Source organism: Rhinolophus hipposideros, assembly GCF_964194185.1.
Source record: "Rhinolophus hipposideros genome assembly, chromosome: 19".
NCBI classification, from domain to species: Eukaryota; Metazoa; Chordata; class Mammalia; order Chiroptera; family Rhinolophidae; genus Rhinolophus; species Rhinolophus hipposideros.
This window is the reverse complement of record NC_138065.1, coordinates 42,910,694-42,936,708: the sequence shown is the minus strand read 5'-3', so window position 1 is coordinate 42,936,708 and position 26,015 is coordinate 42,910,694. Positions and strand designations below refer to the sequence as shown.

The following is a 26,015-nucleotide window of genomic DNA, read 5'->3' as shown; positions in this document are numbered from 1 at the left end:
ACGAAAGTGAACTAAATTTTTTCTGTATTATGAAATACACATCCAAGAGCATGAGGACTATACTGTAATGCTTTAAGCTGGAATCATGGAACTGGTTAAGTGATATTTCTTAAAAAGAAAAAAACACCAAGTTCGATGGAGTGATGAGGTGTTGAGATGGGCTGTGTATCCTTTAGGTGGCCGGTCAATATCAGTCATCTTTGGACCCTGTCCCAGGTCAAGTGTCTTTTTATGTGTCCAGATCTGAGCTAGCCCCGGGGACCACTGAGGTGTCTCTGGAACCTTCCATTTTTTTCTCAGATTCTTCAGCCGCCCCAGGGAATGGGAATACTCATTCCCAGGGAATACATGAGACCACATTGGGGAGTAATCCGCATTGCACTTAGAGTGGAAGCCGGGGTTTTTTTCTAAAGAAAGACTCTATCTATCTTTCTTCTATTAAAAATCTGAAATGGTTTCTCCCAGAAGCTCACTGCTGGTGGCCTTCTTTGTAGTCTCATAGTCAGTTCTAAAATATGTTGCTTCTGGAATATGTGAGTTTGAAGTATGAATGCTATCACACGGATCATTTTTATCATAGAGAAGTCTTTCAGGTGGGGTGTTGATGTCAAGATTAATGCAGAGAAAATTGGCTGCAGTTAGGGCTGAATGGCAGTGATCCCTTCCAAACCTCATTAAGAGTCTGAAAAATGAATATTGAGACTTGATCCTTGACCAAACCCCTTTGTCCCAGAGTGAAACATGGTAGCTGGAGAATGGCAGCTCAGCAAGCCTGAAGCGTAGGCGGGTCTTTCTTTATGAACCAGGCATGCTCTTGAAATGTTGTGTCAATCAGCTCTTTGTAAAAAAGCTGGAATCTTTTTCCCCCATTAACTTACCCTGTAATTTCAGCAATGTTTAACATTCATTCCCGATTGATCTTGAGTTGGCAGTTAACTGTGAACACTTGGCTTTGGATTTTAGTGCTTCTTTCTTGATCTCTTGTTCTTCGTTCCCTTTCAACAGCTGCTTCAGGAACAAATGCTATGTGTCAGGTGCGGGAATAGGTGTTGGGAACATAAATAGGGATGACAGGTAAATAATTACCAAACGAGAGGTAAGTGTAATCCTGAGGAGTTCTGAGGATGGCACAGACTCAGTCCTTCAGGCTGGGTGGTGAGGGTAGGTACACGTGTTGCTGGAACTGGGTGCTGAAGGAGATGAAGTTGTAAGGAGAAGCTTTCTTGGGTAATGTCCACCCACAGATGACCAGGATCAGAGGCATAGCTGGGATTGACTGGCTGGAAGGTCTTTGGTGTTGGATAGTTTGTGTTGGGACAAGCAGTTGGCAGTTGATGGTCTTCACTTAGCCTTCTCCATGGACTGAATATTGGTGAAAAGTTGTTCTCAACCTTTGTGTCCTTGATTGTCGGGAGGAGTTATTTTACTATTACTTTTTTCTCAAATTTTCTGTCAGATACACTTGTGGAGTTTGTCTTATTTCAATCTGTAAGTCCAACCCGTGAGACCAAAATCTTAATATTCATGAAGCAGGGCACCCCCAAATAATATTGTGAAGCAAAAGAACATGAATATTTTATTTTCCAGTGGGAACTCTACTATTTGACTCAGCAACTTTAAAAAAATTATGTAGAAATTATGAACTTTTCTATGATAAAGGACATCATAAGTGATGTCAAAACACAATTGATAGACTGAGAAAAATGACACATGAAACAAAGTCCTAATACAACTGATATACAAAGAGCCTCTACAGATTTATAAGAAAAAGACAACCATATGGAAAAATGGACAAGGGATATGAGTAAATAGTTCAAAGAAAAGGAAATTCACATGGCCAGTAAATACCTGAAATAATGCTAATACTCAGAAAAATGCAAATTAAAGTAATAAATAGGAGTCATTTTTTTGTCCATCAGATTGGCCAACATTTAAGAGTCATAATATCCACTACCTGTGAGGCTGTAGAGGAATTGGCATTCATGAATTTTTGATGAGTAATTTGGTGAAGCACTACACCCTTTGGGGGAATTGATACTGAAAATACATGTTCTCTTGGACCCTGTAAGCCCATTGTTGGGACACCCACCTATTGAAATGAAAAGACCAGTTGGTAAGGATATAACACAAGGCTGAGTATTTATTTCAGCCTAGTTTTACAGCAACAGAAACAAAAGCAAACCCCAGTAGGGAGACCAGTGGAGTGCTGTGTAGCTGTGGTTTTGTGTATGTGTGTATTTTAAAGAAGAAGTAAATCTCTGGGTTGATCCTAGAGGGACATTCCCAATGTGTTTTAATTAAGAAAAGCAAGTTGCAGAGTAACATGTATAGTAACATGTATAGGATCCCATTTAAAAAAAAAAAAAGAAAAGGGCAAAATGCGATCTGTAAGTTTGTGGGTGGAGGTACATCCCAAGCTGTAAACACAGCACGATGGGAATGGAGGTGAGGCAGAACTGAAGTTTTCCTTTATACATCTTTGTATTGTTTGACTATTACTTGTCCCTACTATTACTGCTTTTGTAATTTAAAATTTTACAAGTAAAACTGAAAAAATACTTAAAAATCAGGAACGGATTAGGACACTTTCTGCTACTGTCTGGCCATACCTACTGTTGTTCAAACCAGCTAAAAAGCAGGTACCTGATGCCAGCGTGGTGAGCTTCCCGCCTCCCTCTTGGGACTTAGCATCATTCATCGAAGAAAATGTGATTGACACCACCTGCTACACCTATTTTAGCCTCCCTACTTTTAGGACCTAACATTCATTCCTTCTTACATTTCTTACCTTAGTTATAGTTTCTCTACCTCAATTATGTACTTTCCACATATACTAGTTTTGAGTCCTGCTTTGCTCCCAAGTGTTAGTGTTGTTTTTTCTAAGTCTGACCTAATTCATCTCAGGCCAGGCAGGCCAGCACCTTCTGGAATTGCCCTCAGGTAGCCAGAAGGCCTGACTGGAAGGTGCTCCTTGGAGGCCGACTCTCCAAGAACAAACAAACCCAGCCTGACCCTGGCTCAGAGGGTGCTTTCATGGGCGCGGTGCCCAGGGTGGCAGGGCTGCCAGCCAGGTGCCTGATCCTCAGTTAATTAGGTGATTATACTCAGTCCCACAGCCTGGGCTGTGTGCTAATGAGTCTGGGCTGACGTTGGAGACCTCTGGCGGAGGTCGGACTGCCTCTGCAAAGAGCTCTGATATTTCAGGTCTCAGGATGTCTTTCATTCCGAGAAAGTCTTGTGGGATCACTCAGGCCCTCGGGCCCCATTCCCCTCTCTGAATGTCTGTTCGTTAGTTTTGGTATAGTATTTGTTGTGCCTTTCCATTCTCCCTGACTGGATGTTAGGCTCCCTGCGGTCAGGGAGTTCCTCTGCACAGTTTGCTCCCTGCAGCAGGGTGCTTTGCGCATAGCGGTGTGTTTGAGGATTCCAGGTTGTACCTGGGGCTGTATTCCCACAGCAGGGGCCTGTCGCAGTAGGCCAGCCAGTGGGGATGGACCTTTCAGTCCCAGGACCACCTGCCAGCCCCTCAGCAGAATGATACCCCTCAGGGGCGTGTGAACCCTGGAGCACCTGAGGGGAGGAGCGGAGGGAGAGGCTGGGTCCTCCGCTTCCAGGGTCCACCCCGAAAGCTCACCCGTTAAAATGCCCATTTTAGTCCGGCTCATTGCATGCTGCAAAGGAGAGAGTTGAGGAACCCTCGGTTTGACCACTTTTTTGAATGGGCGGCTCTGGCTGTGCCCCAGGGGAATTGTCTTGTCCCCATGCCTTTCCTAGGGCCCTCATCTGGCCCCACAGCCCAGGGAGATCAGATTCAGTTCAGGTTTCATGTGGTGACAGGAATACTGCTCAATGGATCTCAAGACCGAACCAGAACCCAGAGTTTCGGGGGATTTCCGAGAAAGTGCACGAAGCTCAGGAGACGTGTGGAGATAGCAGCTCATCTGCCTGGGGTCCCGGGGGAAGAGCTCATGCAGTGTAGCCCTAGGGACATTAGACTGAACCCGGTTCATGTTGAACCGAATGAGCTGGTGCAGCATTGGCCCCTGCACTTTCTCCACACGACTTGTCTTTTCTCAACCTCTCCGTGCCCTGTAGCCAAAAAGAGTATCACTGAAACAGGGATGAGCTAACCAGTTTCATGGCACTGAAAGAGTGACATTTGTGCGTTTCCCCCTTTTTTTTTATACCTACATTTCCAGAGGAGCTTGTTACAGAGGGTATAGCGTAACCCAAGTATCCAGGTTTGGGAATAAGGGAGCTAGCTTCTATTCCAAGCACTGTCGCTGTCTTTCTGTGTCACCTTGGTAGGAGGTAGGGTGGAGGGAGAATTCTGTCGGGATTTGGCGGTCCCCCGAGGAACTTATGCCTGTCTCACAAGGGTGCTGGAACACCAGGTCAAAAGCACCTGTCTTTACAGATGTGAGCTTTGTTTAATATCTAATTTTTAAAGCACAAAGAATAAGAATAGCCCGTATAACCTACTTCCCTGGTTTGATTTGTATGGCCCATTTTCACAAAGTTATTCTGTCAGAGCGATTTCCTTTATAAAGTTCGTTACTGCTGAGATTGTGTGCCCCGATTATGAGCCATGAGTATCAACATTGTGGAAATGGAATCTGTACCCCCAAGACCCATGCAGATTGATTTGATTCTGGGCTGAATAGAAATAGGGCCAGTACCTGTCAAATACGTTTCTAGAGGATCTGCTGTCTATGGAGTGCTTGGAAGAAACAAAGTCATTCAAGACAATCTTTCTCCTCAAAAAATGTCCGGTCCAGCCAACAATTTTCTAAAGATTCCAGGAGTTGCATATACAATATCATAGTCTTTTGAATTTGTAGACTGTCATGCTTGCTGTTATAATTCCTCTTCATTGAGCACTCTCTAAGATGTAGATACAGGCACACCTCTGAGATACTGTGGGTTCGGTTCCAGACTACCATTGACAAAGCTTATATTGCAGTAAAGCGAGCTGCAATCCTTTTGCTGGTAGAGAGCCGTGCCTTCCATTTTAACAATTGCAATACCTGTGAAGCACAATAAAACAACCTGCAACACGATGAGGTGTGCCAGTACTATCTTAGATTGGGGCTCCTGGAAGGCAGCTCTGCACCAGAGACTTGCATGCAGAATGTTTATTGGGGTGTGCTTTTGGGAGATTCCTTTGAGGAAGTGAGGAAGGCAGAGGTGAGCCGAGGAGAGACTGACCCACCCTAGCAGAGCTAGGTGCCGCCTCAGAGGTTCAAGGGCAATTCCCAGTGAGGGGTGGTGGCTTTGAGCTGCCAGAGGTACCTGTTCCCAATAGCCAGGGGAGGGGAGTGTTCTTCCTGGGGAGAGGAACTGACCAAAACACATGATCTCCGCTCATCCAACCCTTCCTGCCTGCCAGACCTTGGCTGCATTATTTCTAATCAATTCATTTTAGACATGAAGCAGCTGAAGCAGAAAAGCTAAGTAATTTACCTAACATTGCACAGCTAATACTTGGTGGGCAGAGGGGTGGGGTGGGAGTTAATTCTCAGACCACACTTCTCACTTAACCCCCATCACGGAGCGGTACTGTGAAGATTATTCCCATGATACAGGAGGAGGAACTGAAGCCCTGAGAGGTTATGTCATGTGTCCAGGGCCACAGAACTAATAAGAGATGAGGCCAGGGATTTCCCATCAGACTATAGCATCTCACAGAGATACCCAGTCCTGTGAGAGAGCTACCCAGTTCTGGCTGGAATAGGGTGACGGCCCTCAGGTGACTTATACGCCACCAGTTCTTTCCCAGCTCCATTATTGTGAGCAGGATCGTGTCCTTGGTTGTAGGTAAAGGTCTCTGCTGTGAGTTCAAATCCTAGCTCTGTTTTTACTACTTTGTGTGCAACTTCTCTGAGCTCAGTTTCCTCATCCATAAATCGGGGGTGATCATGACAACCTCATTGGGTCATTAGGAAGACTAGAAGAAATCAGATATGAGAAATCTCTCAGCCCGTTCTTCCCCACCTCAAATAACAGGCTTCAAGGCTGCACCAGGGTTATCTGAGGGCAGATACCCCGGACACAATGGTGGTGTATTGATTCCGCCTTTCCTCGTTTGCTTCCTTCTCTCATGGGGAGAGGAAGTGAGACTAAGTCTTCCAGGCAGTTTGCTCTGAATGTTGACCCTGGCCTGTTCATCTAATCATAACACAGTTTGTCTTGGAAACAAACATAGCAACAATTATATCTTACTTTTAGTGTCTAATTGGCGCTAAAATCGCCTTTACGAAGTTATTTCCATTGAACGTGTGGAGCACGGTGCATTTCGCTTATCTCGGTGTCTTCCTCCTGCAGCCCCCGTGCTGCTTTTATTAGAGAAGAAGCCAATTAGCACTGTGCCCTGGAAGCTCCAGCCATGCCCAGCGAAGGGCGGTGACAATATTGTGAGCCTTCAGCTCCTCATTATGCCTCTGCTCTCCCCCCATCTCTGGCCTGGAATCTTCATTGAGTTCTGCTCTGATTCTCCTTCCCCACTTGGGCTTCTCTCCTGGCTTCTGATGTAATCTTGCCTTGGTCTCTGAGCCCTGCCTCATGTGCTGCTCTGCTTCCAGCCCTGCAGCTCAGTGGGTTACCCGCCTTCCTCTTAAGCCTTTTCTCCCAGTAAGTCCTGCAGGGCAGCCGAGCCACCCCAGCCAGGCTGTGTTAGGGTGTGAGCCTGGGTGCAGAGGGACAAACCCAGGTGCCTCTGCATTGCGTTGTTTTCACTGCCTGTCAGGACCAATTAACTCCCATCTGCCCTTAGGAAGAGGTGGCTCGGCTTGGGGCCGGAGCTTGTGCAAGGGCCTTCTCCCTTAAGTTTTTCCTCACTGTGTTTTTCCAACTCACTGAAGCTGAAATCCTTCTGCAGGACCAGGCGTAGGTGTGCCTATTGCCTGGTCATCCTGGGGAGGGAGAAGGAGGAGGGGCTGTACCTGTTGCTATGGCAGCACCCAGCTGAGATCATGAACCCATTTCATTCCCAGGAGGTTTCAGGGTGAATCAATCTCGCCCACTCCCTTCTTCTCCCTTTCCATCTCTCCCCACATCCTTCTGTCATCTTTCCTCCTCCCAACTCAACCTCAGGCTTTCTCCTTCCTCACATCTCTCTTTCACTCCTGGACGCATCAGCATAGCAACTTAGACTACCCATGGCAGACTTTTTGTTTTTCTTAGATTGGTAGTTCTCATGCTTGAGCAAACCTCACCTAAAGGACTTGTTAAAACACAGATTGCCGAGTGCTGACCTTTATCCCGGGAGTTCTGATCTGAAGGTCAGTGTTGGGACCCAAGAACCTGCATTTCCTAAAAAGCCCCAAATGGTACTGACACGGCAGGGCCAAGGGCCACCCTTTGAGAACCAAAGTCCTAGACTGAGTTCGCCCAATTTGAACCAGTTACGGCTAGAATATTCCTTTACATTTTGATTCTAAATGGTTTGATTAGCTCATTCATCCATTCACACAACAGAGCAACATTTTCAGAGCACTGTCACAGGTACTTGCTATACAAGGGGGCAGAGGACAAAACTCTGTCCTCCAAGAGTCCACAGATTGGTACAGGGGACAGACAAGTAAATATTATGTGCTGTAAATATTACAATAACCTGCAAATAATAAGAGAGATGTGGAAGTTTAGAAGTGGGCCCCAGTTTCCTAGCACAAGGCAAATAAAAGATTAAATGAAATTAATATAAACAGTAATGATTATTTGTCATATTTATCATATCCCACCCCTTTTTTAAGGGTTGAGTAAGGGGAACTGAGCTTGACCTATATAAATAATCATATTAATGTCTAATGTTTGCGGGGCATTTATTATGCTTCAGTTACTGGACCAAGTAGAGTGCTGGGGTCCGACTGCTGGCTGTAGTCCTGCCTCTGTCCCTTACTATCTGTGTCACCCCAGACAGGTTACTCAGTCACTCTGGGCCTCAGTTTCCTCATTAGAGATAAAGGCTACAGTACTACCGTGTTTCCCCGAAAATAAGACCTAGCTGGACAATCAGCTCAAATGCATCTTTTGGAGCAAAAATTAATATAAGATCTGGTATATATTATATTATATTATATTATATTATATTATATTATATTATATTATATTATATTATATTATATTATACCTGGTCTTATAGTACAATAAGACTGGGTATTATATTATATTATATTACATTACATTATATAAGACCCAGTCTTATATTATAGTAAAATAAGACCATGTCTTATATTAATTTTTTCTCCAAAAGACACAAGAGCTGATTGTCTGACTAGGTCTTATTTCCGGGGAAACACGGTAGAACCTACTTCAAAGGATTCTTGACAAGATGAAATGTGTGAATGCAGGCAAAATGTACATAGTAATTGCTCCAAAAAATACTGACTCTTATTATTAATATAGTGTGACCTCATACTGAAGAGCAGAGTGTTGGCCTAGAGAAATGTGTACTTTTCAGACTAAATCAATTGCCAGGATTTAGACAGGGGAATGGTTTGGGGCTGGGTCTGAACGTGGAGATTAGAGGATCCCAGAGCAAGCCTGAAAAGCCCCTATGGCACCAGTCAGAGGAAGCAGCCCCCTCTGTCCTATCAGGGAGTGAGTTAATCCAGATAGGGAATAAGAAAGACCTTGAAAGATGGCCAGGATTTTGACAGTGCATTTATTAGTAGTAGTAGTAGTAATAGTAATCGTAGTAATAGTGGATCAATGTCGCTAAGTGAATCAGTAGTAGTAGTAGTTTGGAGAGGATGAGGGGGCATTTATTGGACTGAGACTTACAAGCATTCCCAGCAGAGAGAACATCTCTACCTCACAGAGCTTAAGAGGGCAGAACTCTCAGGCTGGATCTAGAGGCTTTCAGGCTTAGCTTTGGCATTGAGAAAATCAGGGTCACCATCCTTGAGAGATTTTTTTCCTCCATCACCTTCCTGCCCAAATGCCACATGGCTGGTGCTGTCTGCATTACCTAGGTGTGTCTTAGGTTGTGTTGTTGCTACTTTCCCAGAGGGGCTGCCCTGTCCACTTTTAGATGCCACTCCGCATCACTGAAAGATGTGCTTCTCTGTCCTTCCGAGATCAGGAAGTGTTCCCATCATCTTTTGTTGAGGCCCTACAGGTCCACCTTCATGTTGAGTGTCAGGTCTGTGTTTTGTGCCTCTCTGGGGCCCAGCCTTACAGCTGAAACTGTAGCAGGATGAGATGACAGAATCTACCAGTTTTGTTTTAATCCTTTCCTGAGCTTATCAGAGATAAGAGTGATAGGATAGAGCCTTTCTTCTTCCGGAGAGAATTAGAGGATGAAGTCCTTTATGGCGAGATGTATTTGGGAAGGGCTTATTAAGTGATAATCACTGATAATCCCTTGTAATCATACACTGACTCTGCCCTCTTCGTGCTGAAAAAATTCTCAGACATTTAATTAACTCTTTGAGAAATCCTCTCTCTCATCACCTTTTCTCTCCTGCCTTAGATTTCATCAGAGACATACATTCAGCTTATTCACTTATTTCTTTATTTATTCATTCAACAAACATTTTCTGAGCACCTCCAGAGAGCGCAATTGGATTCAGGGACAGATACATAGACAAATAAGGTCTACTCTTTGTTCTTGAGGGGTGTCGAGTCTTGTCAAGAACGACGTACAAGCAAGCAGTGAGCGCAGTACAGAGTTAAGTGGCGTGGTTGTACCACTCAGGGCAGGGAGTGAGTGATGAGAATGACTGATGCTGGGAAGGTTTCCTGGTGAAGGCAACATTTAATCAGCATCTCTCATAGAGATGTTGGAGGAGGTATTCCAGGCAGGGGGAACAACATGAGCAGAAGCATAGAGATATGAAAGAACATGACATAGGAGGGAATTGTGAGAGTGGGAGCTGGTCCACAGGGAGCAGAGGCTGTGGGATGAGCTAGTGGTTAGGCTGGTGTCAGTCTTGGTGGAAGGTTTGGCCACGGCAGCCACTGGAGGATTTTAAGCAGGGGAGAGACAGGACAGACATGTTGGTTAGCAATGACCACTTTCCCCTGTTCTGAGGACTGAAGCCAACTGTGGCTGGGGATCACTTGTCCCACTTTATAGGATCACCCTGGCAACAGAGCGTCTGTTGCACGGCTAGCCAGGGAACTTGCTGTGACAGCCTTATGAGACATCCAAGGCAGAGAAGAAGCCACTGAGTTCAGGTGTAGACAGACATCAAAGGCATTGAAAAGTGTAACATTTGGATAGATTGGTCAGAAACTAGTTCCTCTGCTGGCTTTGCTGTTGTAAATATAGCTGGCCCTCCGTGTCCATGGGTTTTGCCTTCATATATTCAACCAACCTCAGATAAAAAATATTCAGGAAAAAAAAAATGCCAGAAAGTTCCAAAAAGCAGAACTCGAATTTGTCATGTGCCGAGCCCTACACTGAATCCATGTGAATGGAGTGATTTGTAGGCAGACCCTGCTGCAGCCTGTATGCAAATATAGGTTATGTGCACGCACTGCGCCGCTGTATGGAAGGCACTTGAACATCTGAGGAATTTGTATCCGTGGAGGGTCCTGGAACCAATCCTCCCCATATACTGAGGGACCACTGCACCTACATTCATAGCTCTGTTCTCACATATGTTCCATGTTAAAATGACGTTGATATTTCTATCCTTTCCCCCTGTCTCCCCCCCGACCCCCGATACAAAGGGCAACACAATGTAGTATCTTGAGGTCCAACATGGGTTTGGATTGGGGGTCCACACTCTCTTGACTGTGGAACCTTGGGCAAGTTTCCCTCGCTTTTCTGAGCCTGGAGTTTGTTGTTTGTTTCTAACATGTCAGCTTACAGTTGCACCGGTCTCGCACGTGGTTGTGAAGTTCATGCATATTATGCACCTGGTTCCGTGTCCAGCACACAGTAGACGCTTAACAAGTGGAAGCCATGATTACTTTTCCTCCTTAGTGGCACTGGAACGTTAGGGTATAAGTCCCAGGAAAACCTTTAGAGAAAGGTGTTTATAATCAGGTTCTCTTAGTACTTCCAGAAATAGGTCCGACTGGGTTCACATTGGAGCTGCCATCCAACAACATATATGCATTGTTGTATCCGTCAGCTGTCATCCTTCATCTGAGTACTTTCCAAACTAATGCCCAGCAAAGGAAGCTGTGCAAAGAATGGGAAGAGCAAAAAAGGATTCTTTCCAATTGTTCCCATATTGGGGGAAAAAATGAACATTATTATTTTATTATCTGTGTTCTGTTTCAACCGTGTTATTCCCCCAAATCAATGGGAATGCTCAGTGGAATGAACTTGGTGTGTCATAGGCGAAAGAGGAAGGACCAAGATGGATTTCTAGCAGCAGAGTGAACAAGACAGGAGAAATCAAGAGAGAAGAAAAGAGAAGGGTTTAGGGAGTGGTGGAATCAGAATCTGAGCATCAGTGTCCATGAGAGAGGAGAAGCAGACTGCGGAATGTGGGTCTGAGTGGAAAGGCACCCCACATCTGTTGTCTGATGTAAGCACCTACGCAAGGAGGAATTCCCTTCTCAGTGTCCCTGACAGATGGTCATCTGGCACAGTGAATCTCATTCTCTTTCACATCATGGCACACAGAGAAAATAACATTTGTGTCACACTGGGGTAAATGGACGAGGCTGCTCACAAGTGGAGGTGACCAGCCTGGGGACTCTCGCTGTACCAGGCTCTACCAGTGCCATCAGAGGTGGGTGAAGCGGGATCTCAGGCACGCCTGTAGCCCAGTGTGCTTGGAGAAACTCCGAACCAGCAGGACCAGAGGACAGAGCCGCGCCCATATACCCTGAGGTCCTCAGGTGACAAATAGGCATGTAGGACTGGGCATTTCATTATCACCATCGTCAGTACCCACACAAATGTATTGAGCATGTTTCCAGTGACCTGTCTTGGACTCTGAAGATGCAAAATCTTAAAAGCCACGGTTTCTTGCTTACAAACCACTCTTCCTAAGGAGTAAGAGTGCTTCCTTTGGCCACACAGTAAATGAAACAAACTGGCCTGGGGCTCCTTCAGGTAATAGCAGAGTGAACAGAGAAATGACAGATGCAGTCCTTTTTGTCTTTGAGAAACATTCAAGCCTAATGGGAAGGTAGGGCCAATATGTGAAAGAGACACATAAAGAAGGTCCGTAAATAAGTACAAGTAAAAACCCAAGTGCAGCACTTAATGTTTTGTTTTCTATTAAAGGTGTTTATACCCATGACTTTGCCTCCTTACGGACACCCAGGCCCTTGAGGGCTGTTTTCCTTTCGCATTCATCTTGTGCAGAGTACACATTTAGAAGTTTCAATGAAAGTGTGTGCTATTGTGGGGTGTGCCTAAGTGCTGGGGGAGTTCTGGAGTGAAGTGGAGCGATGTGGTTAGGGGGAAGCCGTGGAGCGGCTGAGCAGTGTTTTTCAGTAGGAGAGCACTCATAGTTTGGCAGAAGGAGGGGGTAGGAGAGGGAAGAAGGAAGACTTCAGGGGGAGTGAGCAAATCCTAATATGCATTTAGGCCACCATCCAGGGTCCTCCACAACCTTCCCCTCCTTGTCTTGTCTTACTCCTGCCAACAGCAAGTCTTTGTGGCCTCAACATTCCCACCCCTTCCCCTCTCCGTGGACTCTCTTCCTCCACGAATTGGTCAACCTAGATCCTCCTTCTACAAGTCCAGGTAAAGGTACGGCCCCAGGAAACCTTCCGTGACACCTCTAGCCTCACTCGGTTCCTCATCCAATCAGATAGCAGTGTTCGCAGGTCTGAACTCCATTCTCTGAACCCTTAGAAGAAACGAGAGACTTCATCAAAAAGGTCTTCCACTTGAGGTAGCTTCCCAATGAGGTCACGAGGCCAGACTAATTATATACAAAATAGCTACAGGGAACAATTTAGTGCTCAAGCTAAGTACAGAATAGTGGTGTAGAATAGAAGGGCTGTGCAGAGTGGCGTGCAGGCCAGAAGTCCTGCGTCCTTGTTCTATTTCTGTACCGAAATAGTGGAGTACCTTTCAGCAGTCACTTAGTGTTTGACCCTGGGTTTTTCTTCCATAAAATGAGGGATTTGTACAAGATGTGATTCATTTTAGCTCCATAATCTGCAAGATGAGGAATGCTAGAGTATTCATATTCGACTGAATGGTAAAATAGTGATTGGTTAGCTGGAGAGGGCAGGGACCAGTGGAAAAGCAATAAATGATGATAGCAAGGGTTGTTCCTCGAGGACCATAGAATAGAGTGGAGCACCCGCCACAGAGTGGTCGAGACTTGTTGCCCTGGTATCATCAGCACAGCCTTTCTAGAATGCAACAAACCCTGCTCAAAGCCCTTCCAGTATAGAGGATCTGTCAGCCTCGTGTACCCTTTGTCCCCGGATCTCAAAGGAAGGGTCTTCTGAGACTCATCTCATCTGTCACTCTCTGAGCTCTTTCTGGTGCCTGACTTTCTTGGAAGAAGGTGCCCAGTCTCTCATTAGCAAGCCGTGTAGAATGGGTGAAGGGCGATGTGTTTTAGCTGGTCGTCACCGGGTGCGTCCTATTTCGTTTCCTCCTTAAGTCACTTACTTTGGCCAACCCACATCTGGTGATGGCAGAGAAACACACTCACCTTTTCCCTGCATCTCAGCCGAGGTGGCTTCCTATCGGGTCAACTGTCCTGCGTCCCAGTGGCCTCAGGAATGTCTGTCTCCCCAGCACCCTGGGCAGCAGTTGAAGGGCAGAAGGACCCCCTCTTTGATTTGTTTTCCCTAATAACTCTTTATGTTTTCTCTGATCATAAAAACAGACAACAACAACAAAAAACAACCTCTTACTGCAGAAAAGTTGCACAATACAGAAAAGTATGAAAATACTTCTTTTTAATTACTCATTTCTACCCCCCCTACACCCCCAGTTAGCATCACGGTTAACATTTTTTACTATTTTGACTAAAAAAGGATTTTCTCTTAAAATTCACACAGAACCCTGAACTATTTAAACAAACGACTCAATTTTATTTTGGGAAAATGTTAAACGTTTTATCATAGAAATTTTCAAACATACAGAAAAGTAGAGAGAATAGAACATTGAGCCCCTATGTAACCCAAACCCAGCTGCCACAGTTACAAGACCTGCAAAGGATCTGTAATCTCCATGTTGGGTTTCTGGGCCCGAGCTCAGATAGGGAAGTGATGGGGTAAGCATAATTTAACAGTGGTATTGGAATGATTAGGATCTAACCAGAGATTTTAAGCACAGCCCTGAGCCGTGTGGGTTTTGGAGTGCTGTGTTACGTGGGCATGGTCATGGCAGCCTTCCTGGTCTGATGTGGCACCGCGTATCCTCCCCCAGTTTGATATTTACTCTTGAGTCTTCTTCACAGGAGTGTGGCTGCGTCTTCCCCGACACATGCATACCCAGTGCCCGGTGGCCACCACCCACATCGTGATGGGGCAGTGCTTGCTCGTGATGCTGAGCTGAGCTCCTGGCCTGGACCTGCTGACCTGGTCTCGTTGGCATCATACTGCTGCCTGTGGATGAGGGTGGGAGTGCTGTTTTTCTCTGGCTCTCCTCTTTGCCAAACTGGTTGTGCTCTGATTTCCCACTGGCAAGAAAAGGGGAAAAATAGGTGACGAAAAGTCCAGTAGGAAGTTATTCCTGGAGGTGCTGCTGAACTAAGGCACTGCTGCATCTTCAGGGACAGTCATTGGTGGTCCAGGCAAGTGGGAGAAAGTGGCTCCTGGCCATTAAGTCCGAGGGCTTGGAACAACTGGAAGGTGTGTGGAGCCTGGCTCCTGATAATTTAAAGTGGACTCCTGGTGAATCTAGTTTGTGTGGGGGGACGTAGTATGTGTGTTAGACGTGCTCAGGGATCTGAGACATAATGACACACTTTGTCTCCAGGACGGGCGGTTCAGTTCCTTGCTGGGTGGGAAACAGGTGGTTGTGTTTCATTCTGAGCTCTCTGTCCTCACCTTTTCCACTGGCTCCCTCACCTTTCTTTCCTGCTGGGGGGCTGGGAAGACAGCTCTCATTTTCTGGATGCCAGATCCTGGTGTTGGCTTTCCTATTTTTGTTCTCCCCTCGAAGCTGGTAATAGTATGCGGAGGGTGCTTTGAAAAGACCTGGGAGTAAACAAGATGTGGAGAATCCAGGGTTCTCAAAAAGTTGACCCATTGTGGCTCTAGAATGTGGCCCCAGATCTGCTCCAGGTCACTTAGCTTGTTTGGGCCTCAGTTTCCTCTTCTGCCAAATGATGCGTTGGATAGCGTGTTCTCATAATCTTCCAAGACCATGGCTAGACCATAGGCCTTTAATTGCCCCATGGTTGTAGGGTACACTGTACCTTATGTCCCTATCTTAAAATGTGGGCGTGGTCAGAGGAGTGCAAGTGGCTCTGCTCTTAGAAACACCACCCAATTGTGTGACTGTTGCCTGCTTTGAAGGTTGGTCAAAACCCCTGTGAGACAGAGACACAATGCTTTAAGTTAGATTTCCTATACATTGCGTAGGGGGCACAGATGTTTGTGGCAATGATTTATTGACGAACTGTTCTCAGGAGAAACTTGGAAGGATCTGAAGGAAGTAGGGTAGGTCCAGGGAAAATACAGGACAAAAGTGTAATTTCAGCAATCTTAGCCTTAGTGTGATCTCCCCGGCAGCTTCAGAGTGTGGATTGTATCACAGGTTGTCCCACCCCGAGGCAAAGGAGCTGGACCATTGCTATCCCTGCATCTGTTAGTTACTGGGGATAGGTCACCCCCAACCCAAGCGCAGGCATAAACTCACAGGTGAGCCAGGGGCAGACTTCTGAGAAAGATACACGTGGGAGGCCTCAGCTAAGCCACATAGCTGCTGGAGGACGGGTGCACCTGCTGGTGAAGGGGACCTGTGTGGGGGCAGCCCAGAATCTGCCGCCTCCTGGCTGGTGAGAGCTGGACAGCGAGGGGGGCGGGGGCAGGTGGGAAAGGGCTATTCTGAACATGAGTTCCTGAGCAAATATGAGTCCTGAGCAAAGAGGGAACATGGATGGCCCAGAGTATGCAAGGAGATTTCCCAGTGGGGCCTACTTACTGATGGTTCCAGAAGTCAGGATAATGCTCTGTTGGAGGAGGGAGAGTTGGTGTCTCCCCCTCATGAGGAAGGGGCATGAGGGCAGCACGGGGCCTATGTTTCAGTATAACATCCACACTGGGGTCTGGGGGCTGCTATTGCAGAGTGGTAGGGGTTCCCAGAGGACTTCGCCACCCTCCTTTTCCTTCTTCTGTGTCCCCACCTCTTGGCACTTCATAAACTTAGTCTTTTCCTCCTGTCTCTCTCACCTCCACATAAACCTTTTCTCTGCCTTTCTGGCCTCTGCTGTCTCAGTCGAGGTCGTGTCTTAGAGTCTCATGGGGGGGTTCTTTTCTCTGAAAGCTTCAACACATCCTTTCCTGACCACCTGGACGTGGTCAGACGCACCTGCCCATCAGCACACTCACCGCAGTTGAGCTGTGCACATATTTGTGTGCCTGTTTATTTAATGTAGATCTTCCATTGTCCTCCGTGTCACAAGGGCCACAACCTGAGACTGTTTTGCTCCGTATTTATCCCCAACACCTAGAAAGGATCTGCCACACAGTCTGTGGTTCTCAGATTTGTTGAACGTCCTGTGGCATGCAGCTCTGAGGCATGGACTCCAGGTCCCTTGGGGTGGGACAGGAGCCATCATACCTGGTGCTGGAATGCAGTGGGGGCTAAGGGGAAGCAACCCAGCTGGTTAAGTGCCAGATGCCCAGGCGTGTTGCCCTTGGGAAAGGTGTTAGGCAGTTGAATAGGTCTTCGACTGTTGTCCCTTTCCTTCTCCGCTCTTGCCTTCTCTGGGTGTTCTCTCTCTGGGGTGGTCAGCAGAGGCCTTGCATAAATGGTTTTGCTGAGATGGATGGCCTGGCCTTTTCAGCAGTCGAGGGTAGCTGTTCCAACCATCCCTGGATGTGAGATGGGTTGGTAATTCCAAAGATCTGTCTTTGAGATTGAACCTCGAGGCCAGCAGTCCTCAGCTAGAAGCGGTTTTTGCCACTCCCCCCAACCCCCACCCCTGCCCCAAGATATCAGACAATTCTGGAGACACTTTTGATTGTCACACAGGGGGCAAAGGTGTTGCTGCTGGCATCTAGAGGCTAGAAGCCAGGGGTCCTGCTAATGTGCTCCACAGGACAGCCCCCCACAATGAAGAATTATGCAGCCTGTGATGCCCCTTGTGCCCTGGCTGAGAAACCCTGCTCTAAGGCAGCCCAGGGCTTGCCAGCAGGTGCTGCCTCCAGCCTTAGAAGCAGGTGTGGTCCAAAAATCTTTTTTTTTTCCTCTGGAAAGTACCTTGGAATCAGTCTCCTAATTCCAGTCCCAAGCAGCTCAGCCTCCCTTTGCAGTCATGTGTTATTCAGCCTCCCCGGTCAGAGCTGCTCTGAAAGGCAGGTACACACTAGAGGCCCTTCTGCATGCTTGTCACGGGGCCCTGTGGCACCTTCCTAGAGACCTAGAGTCCTCTTTCCAAAGATGGGGCCTAGCCCTACCTACACAGCCTCAGGCCAGGAGAACCACGGGACCCTTTCTTGCCATCTTCATCCCTATCTTTCTCTTCAATCCTACACCCCCACCTTCCACCAGCCCCCCAAACCCCCCGAGATTAATGTGATAATTGCCATGCGTGCCTGTTTACACAGGGAGTGGGTGCACTCACCACCCCCCATCAGGCAGGTTCCCAAAGGAACACATTCCCACTATATCAGGACTGGTAGCCGCTAAGCACTCCTTTGCAGGTGGGCTGCCACCCCCGACTGCTTTCTCTGTCTGTCATCACTCCATTGTGTGCACTTGTGTGCCACTCAGGGAACCAGCAGGTGAGAAAGATGGAGAGCAGCCTGCCTGCCAGTCTAGGGGCTGGGCTGCGTTGTGTGGGAGGAGAGCAGCAGCGTAGATTCAGAGGGCATTGCCGCCAGAGAATTGCACTCTTCTGTAACGCCGGGCACAGAGTAGGTCTTCAGTGAATGGTGTGGAAGGAAGAGGCGGGCACCCTGTGTAGCCTTCTTTGCAGGGAGAGGTCTGGTTTACACTTAGCTGCTCCATAGTGGAGGTCTGGGCAGGAGAGATGTCACAGTGGGACCCTCCTGGGACCAGAATCCAGTGGAACACACTTGGAAAGCTGTGGGTCTCCTTCCCCAGGGTGTTGCTCAGAGACCTTAGCATGGCTGTCGCCTGGTTCTGAAGGGAGAGTGGCTAGGGAAAATAAAGTGCCTTGCCAGAGTCACGGAAGCAGAGGGGGTTTGGTGGAGCAAGAGGGAGAGGGAGAAATTCTTCTCACAGACGCAACCCTCCTCTCTCTCACCTCCTGCTGTAACAGACACATATACACGCCCCAAGAGAGAACACAGTTGCAACTCAGGTTGAACCGGACACTTTTTGCTCGGTGTTCCCGGATTCCCACCTCACGACGTGGTACCAGCGCATTGGCTGCCTTGGGAGTTGGCGGATCGCTTTCTTCTTTGTTAATATCAGGAGACAGTTTATTGTCTCTCCTACACTGGACAATTTTAAGGTTTTAATAGTGATGAATCAGGAGGAGATGGAAGCTGTAATTAGCATCAGAAAGAACCTTGCCCTGTTGGAGGAGGGAACTGGGGAGTCTTCTGCTTGCCCACTTCCCGCTGAGGGCTGGTGGCCTTCTCCTGCTGGAGGAGTCATTGACAGGCACGTGAGGTGAGGGTGAGGCCACCTGGGGAGGAAGGATGAGAGGGGAGGAACTGAGAGGAAACCTGAGAGGCAGGAGAAAGGTGTAGAGAGGGTGCGGCAAGTCTATTAAAAGGTTTGTGAATAATCTTGGGAGCTGTCACGCTGCTTTCTCCGGAAGAAACTTTTAAGCTGTCAGTCATCTTTACCAGCCCCCTAGGGCACAGTGCCACCTGTGCTGGGGTCCTCCTAGATTTTCTTTTTCTCCTTCTCTTCCCTTCTTCCTCATTTGTTCATCCAGTAGGCCCTAATGCTGCAGTGGATGACTTTTTTTTTTTTTTTAAGCAATTTGGATAGAGCTTCATATATTGAGAGGAGGATAACAGAATGATTGGGGGGGGGTTATGTTTGAAACATAAGAATCGTCTTATTCCAATTGTGGTTGTTTATTGATTAATTGAGCAGCTATTTGTGCCAAACCCTTTGTTGGGTGCCAGGTACAGAAATGAGCTTTAATGTAGGTAGGTTAAATGCAAATGCAAACCAGTCTCACAAAATACTGACTAAAAAGACACTGTTCATCATTGGTATTTTATAGAAGAATTGGAAAGTACATTCCAGACTCTGGGCCAGTGAGAGGAATGCTTTTATCCCTGCATTTCACAGGCTATATTTCCTGATAGGTGACGGCATTTTCTTTGCGAAAGGGGTTTCATAGTCAAGGAAATGTATAAAATGGTAGAATAAACAGTCAATGTCCCTTTATCGTGGGTCTTCTCACGGGCGAGGGGGTAGTATAGTTTGCTGTGTTTCCCAAGTTGGTTTGGTAACAGAAGCCCACTTTCCACAGCACACAGGAACCTCTTACAGATCTCTCGTAATAAGAACACAATTTGGGGAATGCGCTTTATAGCATCTCCGACAAATAGGCCCCCAACCGAAACTGCTTTAGTCCTCCTCAAACTGTAGCTCAGTCACTCCTGGACCCAAAGACACCTGAAAGGTCACAATTTCATCATTGCCACTGCAGACGCTAATGTTTATTGGCATCTGAGCCCTGACCTGGGTGCTGGGAGCAGACCCAGTCCTTGCTGACAAAGAACACTGGTGGAGCCAAGGGGGACTGGCTAAGCCATAGAGTGAATGAAACTTGTGGATCTGGACCACCACTGGTGAAACAGCTGAGCTAACAAGTCTTCACAAAATGTCGCATTTGTCGTCGTGAATAAAGATAGAGCTGGCTCTCCAAGGATCAGTCAGTCAGTCCATCCTTCAGCTCATGGGACGACCCAGGTCTCAACTATCTCAGAAAAAAGCATTTTCTATGTCCATTAAAACCCCTTGCTGTCCTTGACGTCTAGTTCTTCTGCATATTTGAATGGGGCCATTTTCTGTGAAGGTCTGGCCCACATCTTCCTTGCTTGCGTTGAACTGACCAGTGTGGTTGACCTGATCCAGTGCAGAAGGTGTTTGTTTTCAATTTTTATTCTGCTTTATTAGCAATCGTATCTCTCTGAACAGTATAGGGGCAAGACAAAAGACACATGTTTGGTGAAAGAGGTTGCCTGAAAAGCTCTTTTTCATGAGAAAGAAACTACTGTACAGTGATATAATCTATGGACTAACCTGTTTGAATGGGAAGCAGAAAGAAATGAGGTAATTGGGGAGAAAGAAAGATAGAATGTCATAGAAATCCACAGGAAGCATGAGAACAATGAGTCAAAATATGTTTGCAAAATTTGGTAGTGAGATGGAGACAAGGGAAATCTCAGGGACAGGACACACTTCACCATAGAAATTCTCAGTTCTTCATTTTACTAATTTAGATGTGACTTTTTGGATGTAGCACTTGACTTTGATGGTCTTGTTTCTCCAGTGACTTGGGGATGACATCTTTCCAGAAATTGATTTGTTTCTTTTTATTTTATTACAGTTTATTGGGGTGACATAGTTACGTAGGTTTCAGGTGTACAGTTCACTTACATGTGGGATATAAAACTGAAAACAACACAGGATCAAGACAAGCAAACGAAGAAAAACGCATAGACAGAAATTGAATTTCAATCGAGTATTCCAGTTTGGATGTGGTGGGGGAAGGGGGAAGATGTCAAAGCCCTGCATATGTAACATGCAATTCAAGGAGATTATTTGGAAAGATTTGGGGTTGATATTATGGGGAGGGACAGTCAAGATGAAGCTTAGTTGAGAGGCTCAGATGTTAAGACTTTTTAAAAGCTTCCAAACTTGTGTTTCAAGGTCCTGATAAGACATCCTGCCAAGAGTCATACGTATGTTATAATTCCCCCTCAGCCGCCACCATTCAAGGACCTTATATCTAAGGTCGTTGAATGATATAAGAGGTATAAGAATCTGTAATCTCTAAGGTATAAGAGTCTGTAATATATCCACTCATGTACTTTTCAGGTTGCTGTGTGTTAGCATTAGAGAGAGAACAAGGGGTCATTCTTCAAGTCTAGATTTAGTCCTTGTTCTGTCCAGAGCCTTGTGGGGGCCAGGCCTGACCAATGCTATACTATGTGACTACGATGGAAGAAAGCCAGCCAGAGCCCAGAGAGCCAGAGGTCAGGTCAAGGACTGAGCCAGATGTGGGTGATGCTAATGTCTCCCGAGCAATCCTGTCCAGGCCTTTGCCAGCATCTGTGGAATAGAATGATGGACGGAGCTTCCTTCTGTCTTTTTGAGAATTTCTCCAGCGTGGAGTGTCAACGCTTAGAACTGCCATCACCCAAAGAGTAAAACCAGTGGTTTTTGCATGGTCTTGGAAAAATATTTGACTCCTGTGAGTTCAGTTCTCTCATTTGTTAAGTGAGGGTGTTTGATATTTCCAGCGTAGGGTGTTCCGTGAGGCTGATGCAATGTCCTTCACTATATAGGACAATGAGCTACCCCACAGTCACAGCAGGGTGGGAACGGAGCCAAGGCAATGTTTTTAACTGTATTACACTGTGCTTATTACATTATCGTGTGTGTGAAGCTGCAGGAATAGAGGCCTTCGCCTGGCAGATGGTTTTGATGAAGTATTAAGGAGCCATTTTTCTTTCTTTCAGACCAATGATGCCTTAGGAGCCACCTGGAATTGGCTGTACTTCATCCCCCTCATCATCATTGGCTCCTTCTTTGTTCTCAACCTAGTCCTGGGAGTGCTTTCCGGGTAAGCCACTCGTCGCTCTTCCTCTTCCCCTCTTTTCAACTGTGAACTGATGCCCCTGACCCACGGCAGCTTCACCCATTTAAGATTCACTTAGAAAACCTTTCCGGAGCAGCCATGATGTGCCAAATGCTGTCCTCGATGCTGGGAAAGTAGTAGTGAATCGTCGTTCTGCTTATCTTTATTATTCTTGGGAATTAAAAACTCCTTAGATCGGGTACAACCTTGAGCACAGTATCTACTGAGAGTGCATTTATCCATCCGTTCTTCCATTTAGTCACTCAACAGTCATAGGCCTTTTGTGTCAAACTCTGCTGGTTGTTAGGGACATAAAATTGAATAAGATACAGGTTTTACCCACAAAAGATTCCAACTCTATCAGAGCCCCTATTTGCAGCTTGGGGCTTGGATGAGTGTACATCAGTCAGCAAGTACTCAAAGTCCAAAGCCATGCTTAGCATTTCAAGGAGCACGTGGAATAGTAGGCCCGGTTCCTGCTTCAAGAAACATACAGTTAAAGGAGAGGGCAGCACACACACTAGAACCAGAGAGTAGGAGTTCTTTTACTGACTAATATAAGATACACATAATTTGTTTGGGGGAAAGTACAAGTCTCTGTCGTCTGAAGTTATCAGAGATGGTTTCATGAAGGATTGGGATTTCGCGTGGGAAACACGAATACAAATAAAATGTGTGTTACCAAGCAGGGGCGCACTGCCCGATGCACTTAGAAGTCAGTACTATGGCACCAGCTTCCGAGAAAAGAAAAAGGCTCTTTGTTGCGAGGTGGACCCACAAGGAGACAGGAGGCAAGGCTTGAATCTGTCTCCCTGATCCAGGGTTCAGGGTACAATTTAAAGGGTTTCAGCACTGGATCTTTTTGGACAGTGGACCCTTCCCTTCTGAAAGGGTTCCCATGTTCAGGATCCCTTCACGTCCCAGTACTTTAGTTCTGTGGCGGGAGAACTTAAGGGACCACAAGTGTTACTGATAAGTGGTATAACCAAGGCTTAAACTTTGGTTCCAGGTCTGGTTAGAAACAGGATAGGACCAGTTTGAGCTGGTGCTGCCATTGCGTACGGAATAAGACCAAATAGAAAATGTGGAAGTAAACATTCCCAGGAAGGGGAGCGTTACCCCATAAGCAAAGATGAAGAAGTGGGGCTTGCCATGGAGCGTGAAGAGGTTGTACTGCACCCAAACTTAATCAGCGTGGAAATCTCACTTTGGGAAATTAAAGGTGTAGAATAGGAGGGATAAAACAGGGATAGGTTTCAGAGAGTCTTACATTTTTCTAAGCAAAACTGTACTAAATTCCTTGTCTGAGTAACATAAGTTCTGCAAGTGAAAAATGTATGAGGTGATACTTCTGTTTGTACATGGCAGGTTGAACCAAGTTGGTCATCTCTCGTAACGATGAACAGGAAATAAATTTTAAGAAGGGCACAGTGCCAAAAAGGACAAAAGAGGAAGTTGCAACAGATGAGCGATGTCAACAAAATTTTTGAAGATAGAGAGTAAATGGTACCTGACCTAGTGGTGGGAGAGCTGAGGTTTAATTGCCTAGGGTAAGGAATGCCAACAGAAAAGCAAAACGATTGCCCTAAAGAGTCTAGAAAGGCTCAGGGACTAGAGGCACCAGGTATGTCTGAGAGTTGGAGTCTGGGTGATGCTAAAAACAAGATAATTGGTCAAACGTCCTTATAAGGAACACTTAGAAGCCTTCTCCCCAGCCCCTTAGACAGTCCTTACAGGTATCTGCACACCCAGCCTCTACCCCAGCCAAAGTGAGAAGTCTTACTCTCTGTAGGGGTTCAATCAGAGAAGCTGGGAATGGTAACATCAGGTGCCTCTGAGGGTAGGGTCGATATGTTGTGGTAAGAACAGGGTTACATGAAAATCCACAAACAGTTTCAGTACTCCAAGCGTACCTCTACTGCGTGATTCTCAAAACGGTAGCCAGCTGACAGGAGCTCATAGCATCTGTGGGGAAATGATCCATCTTAAGAGAAAAGACCTGTGTATACTGATATTTGAGGGTGACCAGAGAAATGGTTCCCACCTATCACCTTCAGTGAGACTCAAGATATTAGGTTCCTTCCTGTGGGTGCTGCAACAAATTCCCACAAACCCTGGCTTAAAACTGTGAGAGAGATTGTTTCTCACGGTTCTGGAGGCTAGAGGTCCCAAACTGAGCAGGGCCATACTCCCTCCAAGGGCTGTAGGGGAGAATTTATTTTCTTCCACTTTAGCCTCTGGTGGCTCCAGGCGGTCCTTGGCTTGTGGCTGCGTCACTCTAATCTCTGCCTCCGTGATCACATTGCCTCCTTCTCTTCTGTCTAGAATCCCCTGCTCCCTGTTTCTTAGGAGAACACTTGTCATTGGATTTAAGGTTACCTGGAGAATCCAGGATGACCTCTTCATCTCAAGATTTTTAACTTAATTACGCCTGCAAAGGCCCTTTTATCCAAATAAGGTAACGTTTACAGGTTCCAGGAATTAGGGTATTCCAGGAATTAGGATACCTTTTTGGGGGGAGGAGGACCTTTTCACTATGTACACAGAGTTTCTCATAAGCCTTCTGTGCCTCTCTCTTAAATATGAACACACAGCTTGAGGTCATCAGCATTTGAAGAAAATGTCTACCAAAAAGGCAAAAACAAACTAATAAATAGAAAAAAAGGAACTTGAGGGAATATGAACAATGCAGGGAGCAGAAGATAACTTTTAAAACACATAATTGATATCAGCAGAGATAGAAGTAATTTTATTCACAAAATAACAGATTGCTTATTAAAAAAACATTTAGCAGTTAAGAAGAGTTCTTGGAAATGGTCGTAAAATGATTATTATAAAATTTATGTTAATGCAAAATGAATTAATGAAAAGATGTAATAAAAATAAAAAGATGGTAAATGATTGGAATATAAAATTAATGAAACCACGTAAAAAGTAGAACAAAAGTAAGAAAACCAGAGAATATGTCCAACATTCAATTAATAGGGGTTTCATAAAGAGAACAGGGAAATGGAAAGGAAGAAATTAACAAAGAAAAATACTTCAAACATTCCCAGCATCAATAAACTCATATTTCCAGATTAAAAGATGGGTTGAGACATGTACAAGGATATTCCTTCGAGCATTGTTTTTTGGTGTAAACCTAGATATCCATACCTGGGAGAGTAGGTAGGAAAACTGTTGAATGCATACCATGACATACTATTTAGGACTTAGGAGCAACAAATACCACGTTTACATGACAACAGGGAGTATCTTAAAAACATAGAGTTTAGTAAAAACAAGAAAACAGTGTGATATACTACTATTTACATAAATTAGACAACATGCACATATAATACAATTCACAAATAAGCATTCAAATAAAAGTAAACATTGAAGATATTGTAATGGTAATTTGTGTGGCAGGGAGATTAGAGGTGGATATGGAGATAAAAGGGAACAAATGAATTTAATTAATAAATAATGAAAATGGCCACAGCACTCAGCACAACTAATGAAAAGAGACCGCTCCAAGATAAATCATCGTGAAATTTCAGAGCATCTGGGTAAAGAGAATATTCTAAAATCTTCTGTTGGTCGGGTAGTTTAGAATATTCTGAAATCTTCTGGTGGTTGAGAATATCCTAAAATCTTTTTTACTTACAAGAATGAGTAATTAGGATGGCTGTGGGCTTCTCAAAGACAGTGAAAGTTAGAAACCAGTAGAGAAGTCCCTAAAATTTTCTGAAGGAAAAAAAAATTGTCCAGGAAGAATTCTTTACCTTGCCAAAATAACTTGTGTGAGGATGGGGTAGAAATATTTTCAGACAATCTTTCTGTAGAAGATACTGGATAATGTGAGTCACTAAAAATGACGTAATTGAAGAAAGAGAAGGATATGGTTCTCATGAAACAAAGGATGTAATAGAGGAGAGAGGCAAAGGGGATTCCCAGAAAGATGATGAAAGGAAGTCTGGGATGACAGCCTAAAGAGCAGCAAATTCAAATTTGAGTAGGATAACAGAGAGCTCTAATGATATCTTTAAGAAAAAAACGAAATTAATATAGTCCCTTATATGTATTTATATTCATAAGAGAAGAGTTTAATGGTTTTGTGAAAACCATATATATGATATATGTGTGTTTATATATAGACACATCATCATTTGAATTAGATACATATAT

General features: G+C 45.5%; 1 protein-coding gene across 1 annotated transcript in view; it reads left to right on the top strand.

Annotated features, from left to right (window-relative positions):
- Positions 1 to 26,015, top strand: part of CACNA1E (calcium voltage-gated channel subunit alpha1 E) — a 425,092-nt gene that overhangs the window by 263,450 nt on the left and 135,627 nt on the right. Inside the window, exon 9 of the mRNA XM_081024587.1 lies at positions 21,730 to 21,833. Coding sequence (XP_080880713.1) covers positions 21,730 to 21,833 — 104 coding nt within the window. The remainder of the gene's footprint in view (positions 1 to 21,729; positions 21,834 to 26,015) is intronic.